The sequence below is a fragment of the Tauraco erythrolophus genome, chromosome 26, assembly GCF_009769465.1.
Source record: "Tauraco erythrolophus isolate bTauEry1 chromosome 26, bTauEry1.pri, whole genome shotgun sequence".
In the NCBI taxonomy this organism is placed as follows: Eukaryota; Metazoa; Chordata; class Aves; order Musophagiformes; family Musophagidae; genus Tauraco; species Tauraco erythrolophus.
Window position 1 is genome coordinate 4471356 of NC_141490.1, and position 21612 is coordinate 4492967.

Consider the following 21612-nt stretch of genomic DNA (forward strand, 5'->3'; position numbering starts at 1 on the left):
TGTGCTGGCTCTGGCCTGGACAACACCTGCTGGTTCAGAAACACCCCTGAGAGAAAAGTACATGGTGAGAACCAGCAGAATTTCTGTCCACACACAAGTCCACGATGGTTTAAGAGCCACAGTTGGGCAAACTGTAAAAGACAGAGGCTGCCCTGGGAGACAAGGGGGCAGAGGAAAGGAATGACCCAGCACTTTGTGGAGCCTGGTCAGGTTCAGGCTCAGAGTGTTTATGTTCTTTACTAAGCAAAAGAACTATGAAAACGCATAAAAGTATGAGGAAGGGTTATATAAAATCCCTGCAGGTGCCCTTTCCTCACTTAGTTAAAGGCATGACTAAGACTGAAGACACAGATGTGGTCTTTTTTATTCTGGACAGGCAACAGAAGTTACAGACAACAGAGGAAACGTTCCACATGGACTGAAAACGCAGCCATAACCCCGATTTCACGTTTTCTGAGCCCTGAGCTGAAGAGAAGCCCTCAAATGATTTGTATTTGCCTGCAGACACAACCAGGGCAATCACAAAACACAGGGACCTATTGAGGAAATAAAAACATCCAGAAGGAAAATTTTATTGATTCTTCCTGCATCAGCCACTGGTTCTGAGACTAACAAAGACTGTCACTACTCTTGTGTCCATCTGTTACTCGGGAGCTGGCCCTTCCATTCCATACGTGCATCATCTCCATACTGATATTTCGGAGCCTACTAATGATGCAAGACGGCTGCCACGGGCATGAAGACCAGCTTAGAGGATGTCCAACCCCGGTTCCACTGTGGCAAAACCAGCAATGCTCTGGAATTCACTCCCTCTGCAGATGGCAGAGGGAGCTGAGGAAAATCCCAAACTGCCTGACACTGCCTGCTCCTTGAAAACCACCCTGCTGTATGCCTCTGCCTACCTTGCTTTGTAACTGTGTGTTTTTACAGTAGTAAATTTTATTTTTTTTATACAATAGCATTTTATTTTTACTTTACCTTCTGATAAAAAGCGACACAAAATGGCCGATAAAACACCTTCAGCTGTAAAATAAAGGATGTGACCGTAACACCTGTTCCCAGAAGGGAACAAGCATGGAAGGGAACTAAAGGTCAGAGAATTGGTGTCTCAGGAGCTGGGGGAAGTGGTTTTGTGTGACCCCTCAGTACTATTTCAGTTGAGCTTGAGGCTCAGGAAGTACTTGGGAGGTTTTTGTGGTGTTCTGTTGGTTTTATTTGTTGTAGGTTGGTAAGTAGCCATTTTAATTGCAGATGTTTAATCTGGCTTTCTAGTTTTAATAAGTTAATTATGGTGTCTGCAATTAAATCAAATGTATTGGGGAAATGTGTAAATTTGGAGAGTCTGGGATCATCCTGTGGGGTTTTTAGCTCACTCTGGGTTCTGAAATGGTTGTTTTCTGGGTGTTTTCATACGCTGGAAGCATTGTTGAAAACTGAGGTTCCTTCTAATGAAAGTATACTCATTAGTTTAATTTTTCCATTACGTTTTCAGGGAGTGTACTTATGTGTTGAGAGGGCTACATGGTCTGCTTTCTCTTGTCTTTCATTTTTTTCTTTTTTAAAGTGTAAACATAGCATCTTGGAAGAAACCCTGTGAGTATCAGGAATGCTGGTTCTTAAGCAAGATGTCCTGTTGTGATTCAAGAGGAAGGCAGAAAATAAGCTTGAACTTCAGAAATATTTTGGTGCTTAAGGTCACTCTGCTTAACTTCATGCCCTGAGCTTTTTATGTTTCTAACAGTTCTTGTAAATATGCTGCTGTGCTTTTGGTGGAGAGGCTGGATGCCTGCTGGAAAATGTGGTGCTCAAAAATACTTAGGCCTTGGTGCAAGACATAATTAATGTCCTTGTGTTGTCTTGATTAGCCTGTAGTCTGAAACTGACTTTTTCTGCACTATCCCTGGAAAGAAAATAAGCCCATGTGGCTTCAACTAGAAGAAAATATTTTTTCTCTGTGGCAAACAACTGTGGGCAGCTGTAAATCTTTTATCCTAAATAACAAAGACTGTTTTCTTGGTTGGTTTTGTTATTTCATAGGGACTCCAGCTGGAAGTATATACTCAATTTTCCCTACCAGTTGAAGGAGTTGCCCTTGTAAATACGCTGCACCTGAACTGTGCTACGTGACAGAATTAAGACCTTGGTGCTGATTGCCACCTTGCCAATTAATAAACGTGCCTGAGTGACTGATGTGAATCTCTTATCAAGTGCCGAGTTCCGAACTGTGAAGCGCGTTAGCCCTGCAAATCTCTTACCGTTAAGCTGGCTGATTGTACAGCGGTGCTTTTGTCACTTCTGCCTTCGTGACGCTCACCCAAGGTGTGGTAGGAAGACGTTCTCTGGTGCGCAAAACTCAGTTCGGCTTCTGATGTAAAGGGTGGCCTGTCCTTTTGTGCAGGACCCTGCAGTCTGCCTGCGAGTGTACGGACCTCTGCAGGAGCCAGTAAACCTTTGGTGTACAAGGACACGTCGTTGTGAAGCAGTTTTGATGCTCAGTTGTTCTTTCTTGCAGGTTCTGTTGAGTGACAACATGGGCAGCGACTTCAGCAAGCACATCTGCTGTGTGACCTGTGGGACGTGTAAGAAACGGGAGGCGGAGGAAGCAAACGAGGAGAACAGTGAGACCAAGCCGATTTTGCAGACCTCGGGGGAAGCGCCGATGTACGTCCATACGCAGCCTTCCACGCCAGCCCTGGCAATCTCTAAACGAGGCTCTGAGGAGGTGCGGTCACTGAGACGGGACCCATGGCCATCAGCTGATGCTGCAGAGGAGAACACAGAGGCCTGCTCTGCTGCAGATCCCATGGGAATGACTGAGGGATGGGAAGCAGCCTGGGACTCCATGGACTTCTTGGTGGACCCTGCAGATGGGGAGACCAAAGGAGGTGTTCAAGTCTTAACCCAATTATACAACCAGCATGAAAGAGAGAAAGTGGGTAATGCAGAAGAGAAAACAAAACCTGTTCCTCATGCTTCTGAGGTGCAGCCTGTGACATGCACAGCTCAGGATGCTGACCTTCTTGCAGACGAGGAACAGCCTGATGAACAGGTGGAGGCTGGCAGTCAGGGCTGCCCATGTGCTGGAGTAACTCTCCAAGAAAGAAATATTCCCAACTTCATAGAAATGACAAGCGAAACTGCAGCTGGCCAAGGCTGTGAGATCAAGCCTCCTGCTGAAGAGAGTCTTATAGGAAGGAACCTGCCACTCTGTGCTGTGCAGATGGCAGAGGAGACTGAGACTTACCTTTCTGCTGAGCACGTGGAGGAGATGGATGGGGCTAACCTTGCTGAAATAAGTCCTCAATCCTCTGAGAAGGCTGAGCTTACTTGTCAGGCATCTCTACTGACCATGCAGGCTGCCCAGAAGGCTAGAGAGGCAGTGGATCCTTTTGAAGCCATGGTAAATGGTAAGGCTGAGATGTATTCTACTTCTGCAATCCCTTGGGAGTCCCTGTATCCAGAAGGTGAATCTCTAGACCCAGCAAACCAGCTGCTTGACTGCTTAGGGAAAGAGACCCAGTCTAGTATGCCAACTGCACAGGAGATGGAGACCATACTCTGCACAGAGCTTGCGGAACTGAGCGAGGTTTTACGCCAGTCAAATGATGGGGTCCTTGGTGACCAGGAAGATGAGGAGAACAGGGAATGTGATGCAGAAACTGTAGCAAGTGAGGCGGAGCCACAGCATAGGATCATGCAACAAACAATACAGCTTCCAGAAGAACCACTAACTTGGGTTCAGATACCTGTAAAGCAAGAAACTGAGTCCCTAAATGTGGAACCCTCACTGTCTGAAGTGCTTGGGAGTAGCGGGGAATCTGAGGCTGAAAATGTTGAAGCTCGAGAGATCTGAGCATCAAATGGCTTGGTGTCAACTATCAGGTTTAGTGGCAAGAATGATGTACCTGCCTTTAGGAATTTCAGCTCCAAGAAGCAACTAATTCAAGCTGCTGAACTCAGGATTTTGCAAAATGTGTCCTAGACTTTAGAGAGCAGTCTTGCTGAACAGTTACGTGAAGCATGCAGTAGACCTGTCCAGATATTCTCCTGAATTTCAGCTTAGTCATGGTTCTGTTTCTTACTATTTTCAGCAGCTGTTTTTTCAGGAGATCGTGCCTTACTAGCAGATAACTGATTGACTTAAACTGTGACTTAAGTGATGTCAGGCACTGCATACCCTCAGTGTGCTAAGGTGATGTGAGGTTTCATCTCTTAATACTAAGAGTCTGAGAATGGAGTAGACAAATGCTCCTCTAATCTAGCACAGTCAGATGTTTTCTGTGAGGCTAACAGCTGCTTCTCTTGCTACCTCAAAATAACCAAATGTGTGAACTACCTCCCTGTATACTTCTCTTGTACAACTGATAGTTTACAGTTGCAAACTGGTTTAGTGACAATATTGAACAAATATTTTCCCAGAAGGTGACTAAATGCTAATTCTGGCTTGTTCTTTGTATCTCTTGTAATAGCAGAAGTGTTCATGTAATCTGTACTGCTTATGCAGAAATTTAAAAAAAATGTAGTCTTGATCAGAATGCATAAGTCAGTGTATTGCAGCTTAAATCTACTGACTTTTAAGGTTCCTAACTTCACACTACCAATAAAATAAAATTTTAAGATCATGGCAAAACCCCATACTGAGTATGTTTTAATTGTTGAGCATTAACAAGTGCGGAGAATATGACTGAAACTACTCTGTGCTCTTCTCTATACACTTCAAAGGAGAAATGGTGACTGACTGCTTTATAAAAGCCTTTCTAAAAAACTCTGTGACTCTGCAGAGTAAAGTGCCCAGACGTGGAAGTGGGAGGGCAGCAGGATGGCACACTGGAGTTCTTTTAGGCGTTAGTGTGCTTGAGGAACTTGAAAAGATGCTGAGGGGGGGAAAAAAAAAAGACAAGACAAAGTATCACGCTGGTGACTCTTCATTTGTCTTGCTTCCACAGAGCTGAAAGCTGAGGAGGTGAGAGTTAAGTGTGTCAAGTGATGTTGGGGATGATACTTAATGCTTTGAGGAAACTGCTTTGGTAAAGGGACAGGTTTTTTGTTTTCATGTTTTTTTTTTTTTATTAAACACTTGGACTTCCAACTCTGTTTAGGCTGACGAAGCGTTGTATATGTGAGACTTGCTAAACAAATCTTCCTTCACTTATGAGTCCACAAGCTGCAAAGAAAGAGGTGCCTGTAGCACTTCTGTTGCTTAAAAGGTTTCTCTCAGCTAGTAAACTGTTGCTCACGTGGGCTGTCTCTACAATAGTATTACACAATGGGCTGCTTGGGCCTAAAAGAAGGAGGGTAACTATTAAACACACTTCTGCAAAGCTTGTTGGAGAGTCATCTTCTAAAACTTGCTTGTCTGTCTTGATATTTTTTTCTGCCAAAAGCCACACAGTCCTCTCTTAATGCTTGTGTCTGAGGGCTGCTTAGCAGAGAACTGGGCAAGTTAGCTGCTGTTCTTTCTCCCACCTTCCCCTAGTAACAAAACTTCACTGCAGGCAGGTGAGAGGCTTGAGTAAGCAACCCTAGGAGAAATCTGACTCAATCACGAATGCCTGCCCAGGGCTGGTATGTTAATTCTGTTAAGCAGGGTTATAAGAAGTAGCTGTACTACAGAAAAGGTTTCTTAACTGTCTGAAGTCTCAGGCATATGGTTCTTTAGCCTGGAAACAAGGGGAAGAAGGCAGAAACTCTACAGTAGAGTTCATGCTCTGCACCGTCTGGAGAAGCTAAGCGCTGCCATCCCAACCATGCTGTAGAGCTCAGAGTCAGAGCGCCCTTCTCATTCTTTGAAGAGGAAATTTTTCAAACACAGCCTGTCATTCTCTTGTAACATCAGCTATGTGATGAATGAGAGAAGCCCCTGGGCAGATCATCCAACGTATCCAGACGCCACACTAAATGTCCTGAGAGGCCCTGCTGCGTGCGCTGGAAGGAAGAGACAGTTCTAGGAAGAGGGAGCAGCTTGAACTCTGTGCAATAAAAAACCCCGAAACACAAAGACTGATGTCCTGAACTGACTGCAGCACGCTCCTTATAAGCAATGATGCCATCTAAAAGGCTTTGTAATGGTCCTGTTGCACAGCGTTCAATCACACAACACAATTCTGAGCTGACGTCTGAGCCAAGCTCTTTGTGAGGTCTATGATTGTTTGTTTTTTTAATTTGTCAAAAAATGAAGTGTATGGTTTTTTTTAGAACAGCCCTTTTAAATATATCAAAGTAGCAGAGATGAGAAAAGGCTTTTGGAACAAATACTAAACCTAGTCAAGAGAGAAGATGTGATTGCTCTGACAGTAAGATTTTCCTTCTTCCATTTCTGTGTGTTACATTGCCATCTTCTGTAGTGCCTCGTGCAAGAGATTTTCCGGATTGTTTCAAATTAGACTTTGTTATTAGAACATCTCAATTTTTTCACAACGATATGAGGGTAAGAAATTCTATGCTTTGAATCTCAGAAATTTTCTAACCACCCAGTGATGAGCTGATAACTAAGCGTCTTCCCATTGCACAGAACACTGAAATAAGTATCTACAAGATTTGCAGTAGTAGTTTTTTTTTCTCACAACCATCAAATTAACTCAAAAGTTCTTATAACATTTTCAGAACAAAGGTGTATGCTTTTAACATGGGTCGGGTCTTAAAAATCTCTCCTCAATTTTTAACTGATTTACTGGTTTCCTTCCATGCCTTTTATGATTTAGCTGCATCTCTTAAAAGACAGAAAATCGGCTTGGAAATACACTTGCAAAACTTTACGCGACGCAACGAGTAACACTCACCCATGCAGAAGCAAGCAGCGAGCTGTGGATGCATCATTTCCTTCCAGTTACATTGTTTTTGCACAGCACCACCTTCCGAAAACCACCAGAGTCTTTCAGCCACTGATCTGTGACAGTCAGCTGTGTATTTCACTCGTCAAAATCATGGATTAACTTCAGAGAAGTTTCCAACAGTCAAAGAAATCATGAACTGCCTAAGTATTTCAGTTCCACTGAAGCTCAAGAGGAAACACACAAAAAAGGCTTTTGCAAAGCTGTCCTAAAAAAGCCCAGATGTTAAGTGAAACCCTTACAGCCAGTGTCAATACGCAATCGGGGCAGCCACTGAGATGCACTGATGTGCAGAACAGATGCTGGACCACATTAAAGGCAAGATGTGGATGTTGGCATGTTATGGTCCCAGAACTGGCTGTACACATGGAATCACCTCTCCAAAAGCTCCTCCTGGGTTTTCTGCATTAGGGAATCATAGTAGCTAGGCAAAGCATAGCATGCTGAACCAGATTTGGCATCAAAAAACATAAGTTCAAGTGGTTTTTATGTAAAAAAAGAAAGAAGCCTGGCTTCCAGCTATTTTGATCTTTTTGGTTTTTGTTCAGATCCACTGCTGCTGGCAGTGGGTATTTAGGATCTGCCTTTACGCTCAAGTCTCTGGGACTGGTTTGTTTTTAATGGGTACTTGCTTTTGTGTTCTGCCCGTGTGACTTATTTAACGTTACAACCCCCTCCCAGTCAGTAACCACAACCAGGGCCATACGGTCACGTTAATGCCTACAGAGGGTGATCTGCTGTGGCTGGAAACACTAAAACAATCTGCAACCACTGTAAAACGGCTAATTGCATGACTCGACCAGTTGAAGAGAGCACAAAAGTGGAAAGGGGGATAATTTTTCACCCCTAACTGCTCAATACAAAATACTATGGGAGACTACAATTTCTGTAACATAATTTGTGAATTAAAGGACTATTCATGCACAGCCTGCAACACTGCTGTTATTCTGCTACTTGGCATCACAAGTTATAAATAGTGGTCAGCTTTCCTTGTCCATGACTGCACAGTAGTAATCTTTAGCTTTATTTTAAGTAGTCAATGCCAATTATCAAACGACCACAATGAAGCTAATCACGTACCAACTGCATTTAGGAAGTGCAGCCATATGCAGTTTCCAATGGCTATGAAATGTCTGGGAAAAATAGAAAACACAGTGTGAGGGAACTTCCTAACCTGCTGGAACCAACATTGGGAGCCAAAGGGGGAAGAGATTGCCTGTGACCACCTCCTCCTATTTAACACGAGGCTGGGGCTTTGCCTTGCAGGTGCTGGGTGTTCAGTGTGGATTGTGGAGCTGTGCTGGTAAGAAGGGGATGTGGGTCTTTGGGTGGGGGTGACTGGTGTGGTTTTCTGTGGTCTATTACCTGGCTTGCTCTTTGGTTTTTATGTTATGCTTCTTTGGTTTAGTTCATGCATACTTTTAAGAGTCTGGGTCTCTTCAAGTACAAGTAATTTTGTGAACTTGTGTAAGTGTTTAAGGCAGACCTTGTTACTTGCTTCTCAAGAGTTAGTTTTGTGCTGGGAAGTGTTCTTTTACTTTTTAGTTTGCTTTGTGCCTCTTGCAGTCTTCTCTTAATAGTCTTATTAAGGAGTAAACCATGCTGTGTCTTGTGAATTTTAAGTCCATGTGTAACTTTTTTCTGCGTGCCTTGCTTCTCTTTCCTCCTGCCCCCATCTACTGCTGGCCGTCTAAACACTTTCTTGACTGGAGTGACTTCAGTCTAATAAACTTGGCAGCTTTGCTACACAAGCCTGTAGTGTAGCAGAATCCTATTGGCACTGTGGCTATCCTGCTGAAAGATAGCCAACAGCACTATCTGCTTGGCTCCTAAAAGCTGTAATTGCTTTCCAGAGTGGTCTGGTTTGATTGACAGGTAGTCTCTTTTTCCCCTCTTCCTCAGACTGCTATTTCTTAAAAGGTCTCTGTGTCTCCCCTCTCATGTGCAATTCCACCTTTGTTTAGCTCATCTCTGTGATCTCTGACAATGCTCTGCAGCTACTGCTACGTGAGAACTGGACAGCTAACTCCCCCAAATGGACATGGGCTAATAAATATCCATGTCTTGCAGGTGTGAAGCCACTTCCTTGTTAAAGAGACAGACCTTCCTACTCATCTTCAGGCAGCGTACAACCTGTAGCAGGGTGGCAGCCTCTCCAGAAGAAGGCAGTTAGCTGAGTTGTTCCTTTCCTCTCTGGCAATGGGAGGTATTTTTGGCAAGAACAAGAGGCCCCGTGTGTTTCCTAGGGGAGTCATTCTTTTTAAGGCCAGAGGAAAAAAGACATCAGGGACTGCACGTATGTTCTGTGATGCGTCAACATGGACTGGGGAGAACTGTTTTCATTCAGCACGTATAGGAAGGACTCCAAAAAGCCCTGAACTTTCTGCTTCAAAACTGGTGTTAGACACCCCTGAAAGGGAATCTGTTGCCCAGGCTGAACGGGACACAGGAGAGCAGGCTGCATCTCTGTGTGCACAACATACTGAGGTGCTGCTCTCTGGGACTGCTGGACATGCACAAGATGTTGAGGTATCACAGGACCATGAAGCCAAACCTAGTGCAGAGGTGATGGAGCACCAGGAACTCGCTGAACAGACAGAACAAGAAGCCCAGTCTGCCCGGAGAAGCACACAAGAGAGCAGCAAGACTGAAGCTGTTCTGCATCCTACTGGTGGATGTATATCCAACAAGAAACTCAGCTGTGAGGATCATGAAGTGACACTTCCTACACAGACTGTGGTAAAGGCTGAAGTCCATGTGTCTGCAGATGTCCACAGTGGACCTGGGAAGGTTCAGTCTGCTATAGTGGACTCTGAGCTGCTGACTGGTGCAGAGCAAGAGGCTGGAGTTGCGTGTGCTTCAGAGGATACTTGTGTTGGAAAGACCCACCAGGAAGTGGAAGTGCCTGTGCAGAAAGCAGGTGACTATCCAGCTGCTTTGCATTCCACGGAGGAGCTGGAGCTGCCTTGGAAGACTACAGAGACAAGAGAGGGCTTTACAAATGTGCAGAGTGCTGCGGAAGAGCAGGCAGGAGAAGAGAAAGTACACTGTGCTGCTGAAGCAACACCTGATCTCCAGCTGGAACAAGATACAGAGGTTCCTATTACTGAAGATATGGAAGAAAAAGCTTTTGAACCAGAGCAAGCTGAAGAAATGGCTGAGGTCTGTGAAGCAGGACAGACATCAAAAGAGATCCCATGCTGCTTGGCAGAAACCCAGGCTGCTCTGCAGGATAACGAGAAGATTGAAGCTAGCAACAGGGAAAAACCAGAGGAGCACTGAAAGAGCACATGAAATCTGGTGCAGCAACCACTGAGCAGACTGAGGATTTGTCTGCAGCCAAGTGATGGATCTGCTGCCTTGATCCTGCAAGGGACCAAGATGCCAATGGGTGCTTTTACTCTAAAGGATCCAGAAAGCCAGGTGTTGGTAAAGCCTGCTTTGAAAAGCGATACTGAACTTAAGGCTGGCACATTGTCTTCTGCAAGTGGCACCAACTCTCTTCTTTCTCTCCTGGGGGAGGCTGTATAGACATTAGCTAAGTCTATCTCAGTACAAGTATATTTATGTAGATTACTTCCTTTTTTTTTTTCCCCTCCACATGCACATACAGCCTGGCTAGGGCTATGCACTTCATAATTGTCTCCCTCTGTGTGACTGCACAGGGTTAAGTCTTCTCTGACAAACAAGCCAGATATATTAATTACACTCATTTGTACACCTCACTCTGACTGTCACTACTATTTTAAACCGACTGTGTTGTAATGCTCTGTGGACAGTGAGGTCTGTTGTAATTGGAATCAATAAATGCATGCATTTTAACACTTGTTACTACGCAACGTTGTTTTATTAATGGCCACCTGCTTTATGGTTTGTGCTTGCTGAATGCAGGGGAACTAGCTTGGACAGGAGGCCTGTGAAAGCAGCTGTCTCCAGACTACAACCAACAAGAGAAACTTCTGGTGGTCATTTTGCTGCAAGTAAGGAATAAATTTCAGGCCTCTACATACACAATGCTGGTCTCTAATTATACAGTTCCTAAATAGAGGGGAGTCTTCCTGTCAAACCTGACTAGTAGAGCAACCATCACAGAATTTACAAATGCTTTGGTGCTGGAAGAAACCAGAAAAATAATATAGCCCGATTCCTTTCCCTCTGTTTCAAACAAAGAGTTTACACCAAATTATTTTGCTAGAGCTCATGGGGATTTAACAGTGAAATAATGACTTGTGTTAGACAGCTGGTAAACTACAATGCAAAGGAGAGTAAGTTTCCCCGCTCAGGAAACTATTTCCAGGTCTTGTGTTCTTGCATGCTTCCCATAGTAACAGTGTTCATAGGAGGAAAAAATAATACTTAAAGGCAAGTCAGGATATGAGGATTTTGATAGTTATGCATGTATTTAAAGGATGATTGGTTTTACTGTCTTTATGTGCTAAATCACATCAGGAACATGGTGTACCCTTAAAAAGATTTCCTTTGAACCAAAGGACCATGCTGCCAGCCTATTGGCTTAAGCCAGACTTCCTTAATATATCCTTTCTGAACAAATCTGGATGGAGACCTTGTTCATAGAAATATCTCTTCCCCCATCTTAATTCCTCTTAGCTGTCACTCAAAATCCCAAAGGCACCTATGTCAGTTGATTACATTGACAAGCTGCCCTGGGCTGCTGTTGGTCTGGAAGAATACCTGTGCCCTTCTTAGATGGAATTTAGATTTTTCAATTAGCAGAGGGGCAGGCTCCTTCTAACCAATGTCAGTGGAGCTAGAAGGCCTGAAGAAATCATGGAAAAAGAAACAATGCTAGCAAACAGCAACAAAAGCTTCTGTGCATCATTCTGCCTCTTAAATATTCAGAGCAGCAACTATAATTAATTGCTGAGTATTCTCAAAAGGTTGGTATTATCATCTGCTCTCTGTTTTGCAGTTGCTGGGAAAACCAATGGATGTTTGACAACATGACAAAGTGTAGAAAGCAGTGAAATATTCAAGAAGAGAATCACAGCTTAAGTGGCATGAGAGAGACGTGTTTTTCTTATGCTGGGAAAGTGCTAAATGCCAGAAAGGAAGAAATTATCAGGGACAGATTAAGGCAAAAAGCAGAATGGAAGTTTGTTTGAATATATTCACGGAAGTGATAGCAATCACACCAAAAGGTTTTCAGGGTGACATTCAGTCACTCAGTTTGGGCAAGCATTTCATTAAACTTGGAGCAAAGATCTCTGTGGTCCTGGCACAGGTATATTTTTTGCATTTTCGCATTAAAGAACAACTTATTTTCAAAATAAGCTTGCCTTTGTTGTGACTTAATAATGCTAAGCATGTTAAGAGGAGTCAGCAACTCTTATTCCCCCTGTGACTGGGGGTATTATGTACCTGAGGCTGACGGCATGAGTTACAATAAAATGTACAACACAATAAAACATGATGCTCTTGCTGACATACTGAAACAAACGGGTGACAGGGATCAATTTTCACCCCACATGGTATCATGCAGAAGAATACTGCAGGCCATAGCTTCACAAACATTATCTCTAAACACAAGCCTCGTTCAGACTGACTGCTGTACAGCTGTTCATCTGTTGGCTGACGTCAGGTGCTGTTAGGTGATCACCAATTTGTATGAACAAATGTGGCACTGTGGTGCACTTCAGTTTTACTTGAATTTCAGTATTTAAATCAAATTAGCAAATCTGGGAAATGAACCTACCATCTGAATCATGGATGTTCTGCTCGTGCTCTGAAAAAGGAGTAATCCTTCCTTCCTCAGAAAAATCCTGGCAGAAGAGAATAATCTTCCATCAGATGTAATACTGCAGGAATTTGGGGAAAGACGTTTTTGTGATGCCCTGTCTTTCTTTACACCTAGCTGAATGTTTGCAATGTAAGATGTTCCTTGGTAAATGAGAATAATGGCTGCAATTCCTCTTACAACGTTATCTGTTCTAGTTCTGGTGCTTTCCTTGATCATAATCTTTTGGGTTTTTCAGATGTGCCCCAAGTACTGCAAAGCCAAGCTTCACTCTCAAGATGTCTTGGTTTGCAATGTCCTGGTTTAACCTACTCGAAATTACACGCTGGGAAGATTTTGCTTTGGCAATTCTAATGGATTTAATTGCATATGTCAGAAGAGACTCCACCTCACTCCTGATATTTGCATTGACTCTAATGTCAAAACTAATGTTTTTGCCCTTTTCATCTTGTAAAGGATTGGGGTAAAATGCTGAATATGGATATTGCTAGCCTCAGAATGAAAGCTACTTGTCTCCTGATGGTTTCTTTGCAAATCTTTCAACACTAAGTGGGCTCGCTGTATTCGAACTCTGCCAAAAATAAAGATGCAAGGCTAAACTTCCAAATGCGACTCCTGTAAGAACAAGACTTAGGTCATGAAAGCACTTAAATGCTTTTAAACTCCTATTCCTACTCTTAGAACAGGGAAAGACTGTTCTGTAACAGTCGTACCACCTAGCGCAGCGTGTCTACAAACCATCTGTGACTCTGCTTCATGAGCACTAAACTCCTGGTCACTGATGAGTGCATGCAAGTTATACCTTTTACTTCTGTTCGTCTCATCTTTTTAGGCAAGTTCTAATTTCAGAATTTATTGATAATGCAGCGGTGGGAACACTACTCAGCTCTGTTCCCAGGCTCTAGGCTGCCCTCTTAAGATGACAAGCAGCAAATTCTTTGACTAGTGCATCAACTATGAATCACTGCAAACAAGCATAAAGTAGCATTACCAAGTCACTGCTCCTGATGCTAAGAATCTTTGCTCTTAACTTTTATAAATAAGGCTTTCTGTCTTTCAGCAGGAAACCTTGAAAATACAACTTGAGAAAGTAAAAACCCAAGAATTTTTAGGAGCCTAACATCTGCTGTCTGCTGTAAGGAAATGCAGTGTAAGTTTCTTTTCCGTTTGAAGTACCTTTGTAAAAATTCATCACTGTCTTAATCACAGTAAATCCATTTCTCTGGAACTGTTTAACCTGCTCACACAACTTAGTAAAAAGTTCTGAAAATACCTGGTCAAAAAATAAACACTTCCCTTACCCCAGGCTGCAACTATTGGTCAGCTTTTTTGGTCAAGACAACCATTTTTGTATCACTTTAGATATTGTATCCCTTCCTGGCTTTCAGAAACAAAATATTTTCCTTGCCTCCTTACACACCTCTCTCTCTGTAAGATGTAAGAAGCCAGATTTAAAGCCACAAAATCTGCCAGTGATCTGGTGACCCAAGACCAACCACGACACGAAAGGTCGGAAACAAAAGCCAGTCAAAACACCCTTCCCGAAAGAAAGCACTCCTCAACGGGAGAAAATATGATCACGAAGCCTCCACCAGCTCTGGCTCCTTTGCTGCAGAATGCATGCAGCCAGCAACACCTCACAACAGACGAGAAAAACCCGAGATTCGCTGTTCCTGAACACGAGGAAGATGCACTGTGCCTCCGATCTCAGTGTCACACCTAAGCTACAACCTGCTTTCCTAAAGCCTCTTGTGTAGCTGTTGCTCAGCCTGCAACCCGGGTTGTTATTGGCAATTTGCAGAAAGAGATACCCTGCCACATTTCCCTTCACTTCTGTATAAATACTTGGGGAAAAAAAGAAGATAATATCTAAATGCACAGAAACCTATGATGTGAACCACAAAACAAACCTTATATGAATGATGTTGCATAAACATGGAGCATGAATGATTCCACATCTTTTACTTTTTAGGCAGCAGAGATGGTGTAAGGGAACAGTAATTGAGTCATTAGGTCAGTGGGAAGCAATTCGGTGCTACTATCCTGCCCTATTTGAGGTCCATCTGCTTACAAGCTGTGTGTTGGGAGTTGTTCGGAGGCTTTTCCTTTGAAAGTGAGTGATGGGAACCGTATGACGGAAGTTTGGGTGTTTGGTATTTTTTTTTGGGAAGGAGGGATGTTTGCTCTCCATTTCTTTGGAGTCTTGTCTGATTCTCTAGTGAGATAGAGCTCTGATTTTATGTTTCAGCAAAACAGTAGTTATGCTTTCCTCTCTCTGAGATGACTTTGAACAAAATTCTGCTAGCGGCTAGAGTGTGGGGCTAACAGCAAAGCAAAGAAACATTCACAGTATGAAATGGCCAAATGAGGATGAGGAAGGGGAAATAATTTTACTACATGTAAAAAATAACTGGTGTATTTGTACTTAGGTGTAAAGATATTCATTACCCTATCTCTAAAAATAAAACCTCCCTTCAGACAACTGCAGTGGAATCTGCCAATTGCTGTATTTTGAACCACTTCTGTAGTGATGACAACATCTAACAAATGTAAATATACCTGAGAACAAACTGTTATTTTCCTTTCCTCTCCTAGCATTGCACTGCCCTACCACAATCACATCAAACGGTTCCCTGCTATAGTCATTTACACAAAATCATTGCTGCTGATACAGCAATTCCCTACTCTGAAAAGTCAACCTGACAAAACACTAATTTATTTGTAAGCTGTCTTCTTTCCAGCTTTGGTATCAAAGACCATCTCTCTGTCTTTTCATATTTTGGGTTTTCTCCCACAGTAGAGGTGGCTGGGTTAGTATTTCCTGCTCTTCTGTTCTTACAACTATGTAGTTTTAAGTGATGGAGTTCATGCAGTCTTGTGAGCGAGTGCCTAACCAGCATGGAATAACACATTTTCACAGATTCTACCCATAAAAGCAGCTCAAACAGTGCAGCAAAACTGCTCTGGCTCCATTAGCTTCACTTCAAAAACTGTAATTTCTAAATTATAGATCTGTTTTTCTGTAGTTCCTCTTATTCCATGCTATGATGGTTAAGCTTTCTGCAGAACCATCCATAATCATATCATGTTGTGTGGCAGTTTTATTTTACTTTAAATATTTAGCTATAAAAAGTGGCACAGAATTTGTAGTGAAACAGCACTTCAAGGGAACTAATGATGTGGGACTTGTGGGGAAATGATTTGGTGTCACCAGCTACCCTACTTAAGAGCAATACCTCATCACCCTGAATAAGAAATAAAGGCTGAGAAGTTGGGATGCTGGAATTGTTTTAAGTAATGTTTACTTTGTAGTTTCTCTGACAGAAACAGGGCACTTCTATTGCTATTTAATCATATTATGAGTTTAAATTGTGTTTGTCTCTTTCCAGCAATTCCAGTTACTCTGCATGACATAGATTTCAAGAGAAATAAATAGACAGGTCGGTTATGTGGGTCCCTCTTTCCCCTTCTGACACAGTTTTCTTCTGCACTTTCTCTGCAAAATACTTAACCTGTTTTCTAAGGATGCTGTAGTTTTAAAATGGCACTCCATAAATGTAACTTGAGGTAACTTTTTCTGACTAAATGACTGACAAAATAATGACCTAAGGGCCTGAAATCCACATGTTTTTCATCTCTCAATAAAGAGACATTTTGCCTTTCTTTTCTCCTCCCTTCCATCTCCTAACAGGCCTACAAATGGCTGCCTTGGCTAAATGTGGTCTTTTTTCTACAATTAATAAATGGTCTAGGAAATAAGAGGAGACCTAAATAGTATTTACTTTGCTAATATAAACTAATAACTGTAAAGTGCAGTATTGGCCGAGAGTCATGGTGAGTAACTGACTTCCTAAGTGCTCTTAGTGATATCAAAAGACTGAAAAAGACTGCCCCTAGAACTAAGACTGACTGAAAAACCAATAAATCCTGCAACTTTGTCCAGCCCGTTCTGAAATGAAACGGGAATCTGATATTCATGTTAGGGGCGCACTTTCCTGGCTAAAATGAAAATGAGATGGTAACAGTGCTTAGCCACACGAGGACCCAGAGCCACATTCCTGTTCTTGCTCCAGATGGAGGTAACAAAGAATCCACGTTTTGAAGCTTCCTGATGGTCTGGGAAAATTGAAAGAAATTTTCACATCAAGTTTTAAACTCTTTCTTACCTATATGCTCCTCAGAAAACTGGGCCAGAGCAGCACATGTGCTCTTACACAGGGTTGGGGTGTGGGTCCTAATGAATTTCTTACTGTTTTGCAGGTGTGATGCTTGGCCCAGGAGTGGTCTATCAGCTCATTAACTGAAGGATGAAACTTGGCTCTGCGTCTGCTTTTAAGTAAAGGCTCTGTTTGTGCTAGGGTCATTCAGCATCCCAAAGCCTCAGGGTTCCCTGGAGAAGGTTGCTAGTAGGAATATTGCTGTAGATCTCGATCATGGGGAATGGAATCAGTCAAAAGAGGTATTGCTGTATAAAGTCTGGGGAGTTTGAAAGGCTGGCAACTGAGCAAAAAAATACAGCAGCTGATCTCCCTATTGCCCAGACAGCCCTGGGGGCTGTGTTGTGGGGCGGTGTGAATCATTCTCCAAAGGAGAAATCACCAGATATTGCTACAGGGATGCAGAACAAAGATGTAGGACGAGAAAGTGAAATAGCCTCATCTTCTCTACCTGTGATAACGGTGAAAACCACAGAGCTGCAAGACCTTGGTGAGACCCAGCCTTCTGCAGACCAGTCAGAGGAGACTGAAAACAAGCCTACTACAACTCCGAGTCCAGACGGACAAACTTGTGCTCCAACTCAGGAAAGACCCGCGACAGCTCAGCAAGCCAAAGGAGACTCAGGAGCGACAACCGACTTGCCCCTGCCGACTGCTGTAGAGACAGGAGCTGGAGATGCAGATGTGGTGGCCCACCAGGCAACAATGGAAAGCAACTCAGTGCTGCACCAGAGACCAAGCAAGAAGCTGCGCAAGCCCAGCCCTCTCTGCAGATGGCTGAAGAAACTCCAGTCCCCAGCAGAAAAAGCTAAAGCCAAGCCTGATGCAACTACTAACCAAGAGTGAGGCTTCCTGTGGACTGCAAAAGGACTATCAACTGCCCAGCAAGGTACCCTCAAAAAAAGGACTGATAAGGGAAGTGTGACTTGTATATTTTTTGGCATCTTTAAAGTGTATCTCTGCTGTATAGTTCTGGCTGTCTTACAGACCTGGGTGGAGTACAAAGGACATTCCCTCTGGAAGTGGTAGAAAGGGGAAATTAAATGTCTCTGTTCCCTTAGCAAGCAACTTGTGAGCTCTCTGGCTTGTCTTTCTCTGCTGCTCACTGGCTATTTGTCTGTAATAGCTTCCTTGTTGAAACTCTGCAAGGGTGTGATGTATGAATTTGTATCTTTCTAGTGCTTCCTACCATTATTTGACTGCCTCTTCCCTGCTTCTAACACCTTCCACTGCCTGATGGACTAAGATAAGTGCATTAGTATTATCAAACTAAATAAATACATTATAAAAACACTATATGTTTATAGATGCATAATGGCAATAGTGGGTGTTGTGTGGGAGGGTTGGTAAACAAGGGGCTCTTGTTTTGCTCTTTGAAGTGATTGCTTTGTGTATATTTTTGTATTTGTAAGTCAACAAAAGCCAGTTTCATTGCCTCAAATGAAGTGTTGAGTACAGCTGAAAAGGGGGATAAGGAAGGCAGGAGAAATGGGCTGCTGCTACCTACCCACAGCTGCAGAGAAGGCTGCTGAGAAAGAGGAGGGCTCCTTACAGGACAGAAGAAGCAAGTCAGTCAACAGTGTATGCTCTGCCTCTGATGGGGCTCTCTCCTGAAGAGAGAGGGAAGTACAGTTTAAGAAAAAGTAACTGAGACTTTAGAATGGTCTTAAATTAGATTACTGTAGCTGTGTGCCATCTACGTGGCTCCTATACAGTCTAAGAACTGCATATTTGCACTAAAGAAGAGGAAAGGCATCCCAGAATGCTAAACCTTGCTCTGCTAAAGAAACCAGCTGATAACAAAAACTCTTCTGGGAGCTGACTTGTAGACAAGGACAAGTAGTGGGCTGCAGAGGCTGGGCTAGAAACATCCCACCCTATCAGAGAATCCCAGCCTGTCTTCCAGAAGGAGGGAGGGTGAGCCAGTCTGCCCAGAAAGTTAATGAGCTTGAGCCCATGAAACTCGCCATCATCTTCCTCCAAACTGCCAAAGGCAGCCTTGCTGCTGTGCACTGCAGCCAGCCCCTTGCTGCTAATAAAAAAAGCACTGCTTTTAGGCACTGATGAGAAGTTTCACCCCACTCCCAGCTGGACCATACTGAATGGAAGGAGGAAATTCCCCATTCTTTCTTTCTCCTCCAGCCCTTTCCTTTACAGAAGCCACAGTTTTGCATCCTGCCTTGATGTTTTTCATCCTGATAGGTGCATCCCCAGCTTAGGTAAGGTGAACGTGCTTCAGTATTGTCAATCACTGTACTGATGTTCTTGCTAACGCCGTGTTTAACAAGTTTAGGGTGCACTTTAGGGCTGCTCCTGCAACAGAATTAAAACTAAAAAAAAATAGTTACAGCGTATCTTTTTCTATACCTTTACCTTAATAAAAAGCACTTTGCTGTGCAAGCAAAGAAATAAAGAAGCAGGAAAGCAGCTGGTTTTCACCATGTGCTCAGAAGCACCATCTGGTGCAGTACCTCTTCTCATGCAAAGAGAATTCCTTGGCTGCTAATGGCCTGTAAGGATAACATTTGCTTCATGTAATCTCCAGGTTCCCTCAAAAAAGGTTACTGGGAGTTTTTAAAGCAAAGACTAGCTTTTTTGCTAGACTTTTTCCCCCCCAAAAAAAGACTAGCATACTTATCATAGGTATCAAAGCTAGCACTAGCACCATGGCTGCGATCAGCGTTTTGGAAGGAGTGCTACACTGGCCACTCCTGGCAATCGGGATGAGATCTTCAATGGATGGATGGATTTGCACTCGTAGATGACAGCAATGTCCAAACCCACTCCTAGTTGTCAGGGGGAAATCACAAAATCTCTCACAGATTGGGATTTTATTTTTGTTAATTGGCACACAGGTATCTTTTTTTTGTTATTGTTAAAGGTAGGCTCCATATACTGATTTGCTTTTTGGTTTTTTTTAGATAGGTTCCACATCTTTATTGGATGTCTTTTTTTATTCTTTTTTTTTTTCCTTGAGGTAGGTTCCATATATTGTTCAATGTGACATTTTTTTTTCTTTTAATGCATGTAAGTGACCTTTTTTCCTTCCTCCCTGCCCCCCATGGCAGGTTCCATATAGTGATTAGGCTACTTTTTTAAACACAGGTTGCATATATCATGTATTAGGACTCACTTTTTTTTTTTCAGACACAGAAGTGTCTCTTTTCTAATGCACAGAGGTATGGTATTTTTTAAGGCAGAGAGCTGTCTTTTGATTTTTTTTGAAATGCACAGAGGTGTCTTTTTTTTTTCTTTTTTAAAAACCAGCCTACATGTATTTATTAGCTTTCTTTTTTTCAAGGTAAAGAGGTGTCTTTCTTTTAAAGGTAATAAGGTAGGTTAAATGCATTGATTATGTACTTTTTTAAGGTACATTTCATATATTTATTAGATATCTTTTTATTTTTAAAGTCCCACATATTGTTGATTAGGTGTCTTTTTTTTTTAAGGCAGTGAGGTGTCTTTTTTAAATGCAGGTGCCATATATTATTGATTAGGTCTTTTTTTTGAGAGGCAGAGGTATGTTTTTCTTTCTTCTAAGGCACCGAGTTCTTTTTTTTTTTTTTTTTTTAGTTTTGCACAGTCTGGCTCAGTTTATTGTTGATTAGGCCTCTTTCCACCCACCCCTCAAGGCAGCAAGGTGTCGTCTTTTTTTTTTTAGAGGCACAGAGGTGTCTTTTTTTTTTTTAAGGCAGCTTCCTTACAATTATATTTATATAATTATATATTAAATATATTTGGTTTGGCTTTGTTTCATTTTTTTTTTAGGCAGAAAAGTGTCTTTTTTTTTCAAGACAGGTTTCATATCTTGATTGAGTGGGGGCCCTGAACAAGGGAGCACTGAATCATAAGAAATTTGAAAGTCAGGGAGATAAACCAGCTCGGAATCTGTCTCATATTTTCTGCGTATGGAAACAGATGAAGCGTTGAGCTGTATTTCTGAGATGGGCTTTCTGCTGCCGAGCAGAGCATTCTGCTTGCAGAGCAACTCAGCTGATTCCTTTCATCCCACTTACTTTTGCCTTTGCCTCTAGAGAACAACTGGTAACACTTTCTGTGCCCATCCATTATAGTTCTTTAAAAATTCAGGAGAAAGCCTGTTTTCCATTTTGCAAACGTGCTTCAATATTCAACATACACCTGAGCAAAGGAGATCACGTAACAACAGTCTGTGATTTTTCCCAGCTATCAGGTAAGGAACTTTGTTTAAATCTGGTAATAGGTGAACAGAATACAACAGATTACCAGGATACTACCCTAGGCTTTCATTTTAAGGCAAAATCCTGAGAGATTTTTACCTCCCTGAATACTACTGTTTCATTAGGCTGTTACATTTCCCTGTATTCGGGTACTTTTGGAAACCTCTCTTTTAACTGACAGTCTTCACAACCAATCTCACTGCACAATTCAACATACCAGCTCAGTGCTATAGAATCGAGGAGCGTTGAGCAAATTTCCCTGTTTGCTGTTAAGAAAATGTTTTTGCTGCTTCTTCTCCCTTTTCTTCCTTTATTGAGAAGGGCATTTCCTGTAGTTACTTGTTTCTTTGTTGGTTTTTCAAATATAGGTTGATTGTTTATTTTTAAGTGAATGCATTGGAACACAGGTATTTGCTGCAGTGCTTGGTGCTTCCTGTAGAGATCTCTTTGGAAAAGCAGGTTTATAAATAGGGGCACTCTGTTTTATATTTGTTGGAAATCGCTTTTTTATATGCTCTCTGTAGAAAGAAGCAACGCCAGTGATGGAATATCACAGCTAGAGCTCCAAAGCAATAGGGAAAAGCTTTGGTTCTAGAACATCAGCGAAAACC

The 21612-nt window shown here is 42.5% G+C and overlaps 2 protein-coding genes across 2 annotated transcripts; both read left to right on the top strand.

The window, feature by feature from the left end:
- The first annotated feature begins 2530 nt into the window (after window positions 1-2530).
- Window positions 2531-3853, top strand: LOC147526872 (uncharacterized). The gene has a single exon (XM_086626789.1). The coding sequence runs from the start codon at window positions 2531-2533 to the stop codon at window positions 3851-3853; it is 1323 nt and encodes a 440-aa protein (XP_086482915.1).
- A 5176-nt stretch (window positions 3854-9029) lies between these two features.
- On the top strand, window positions 9030-10112 carry LOC147526873 (uncharacterized). Its single transcript, XM_086626790.1, has one exon. The coding sequence runs from the start codon at window positions 9030-9032 to the stop codon at window positions 10110-10112; it is 1083 nt and encodes a 360-aa protein (XP_086482916.1).
- The last annotated feature ends 11500 nt before the right edge of the window (window positions 10113-21612 follow it).

Excerpts from the sequence above, each read along its gene's own strand:
- LOC147526873 (XM_086626790.1), top strand. The coding sequence starts at position 9,030 with ATGGGAGGTATTTTTGGCAAGAACAAGAGGCCCCGTGTGTTTCCTAGG.
- LOC147526872 (XM_086626789.1), top strand. The coding sequence starts at position 2,531 with ATGGGCAGCGACTTCAGCAAGCACATCTGCTGTGTGACCTGTGGGACG.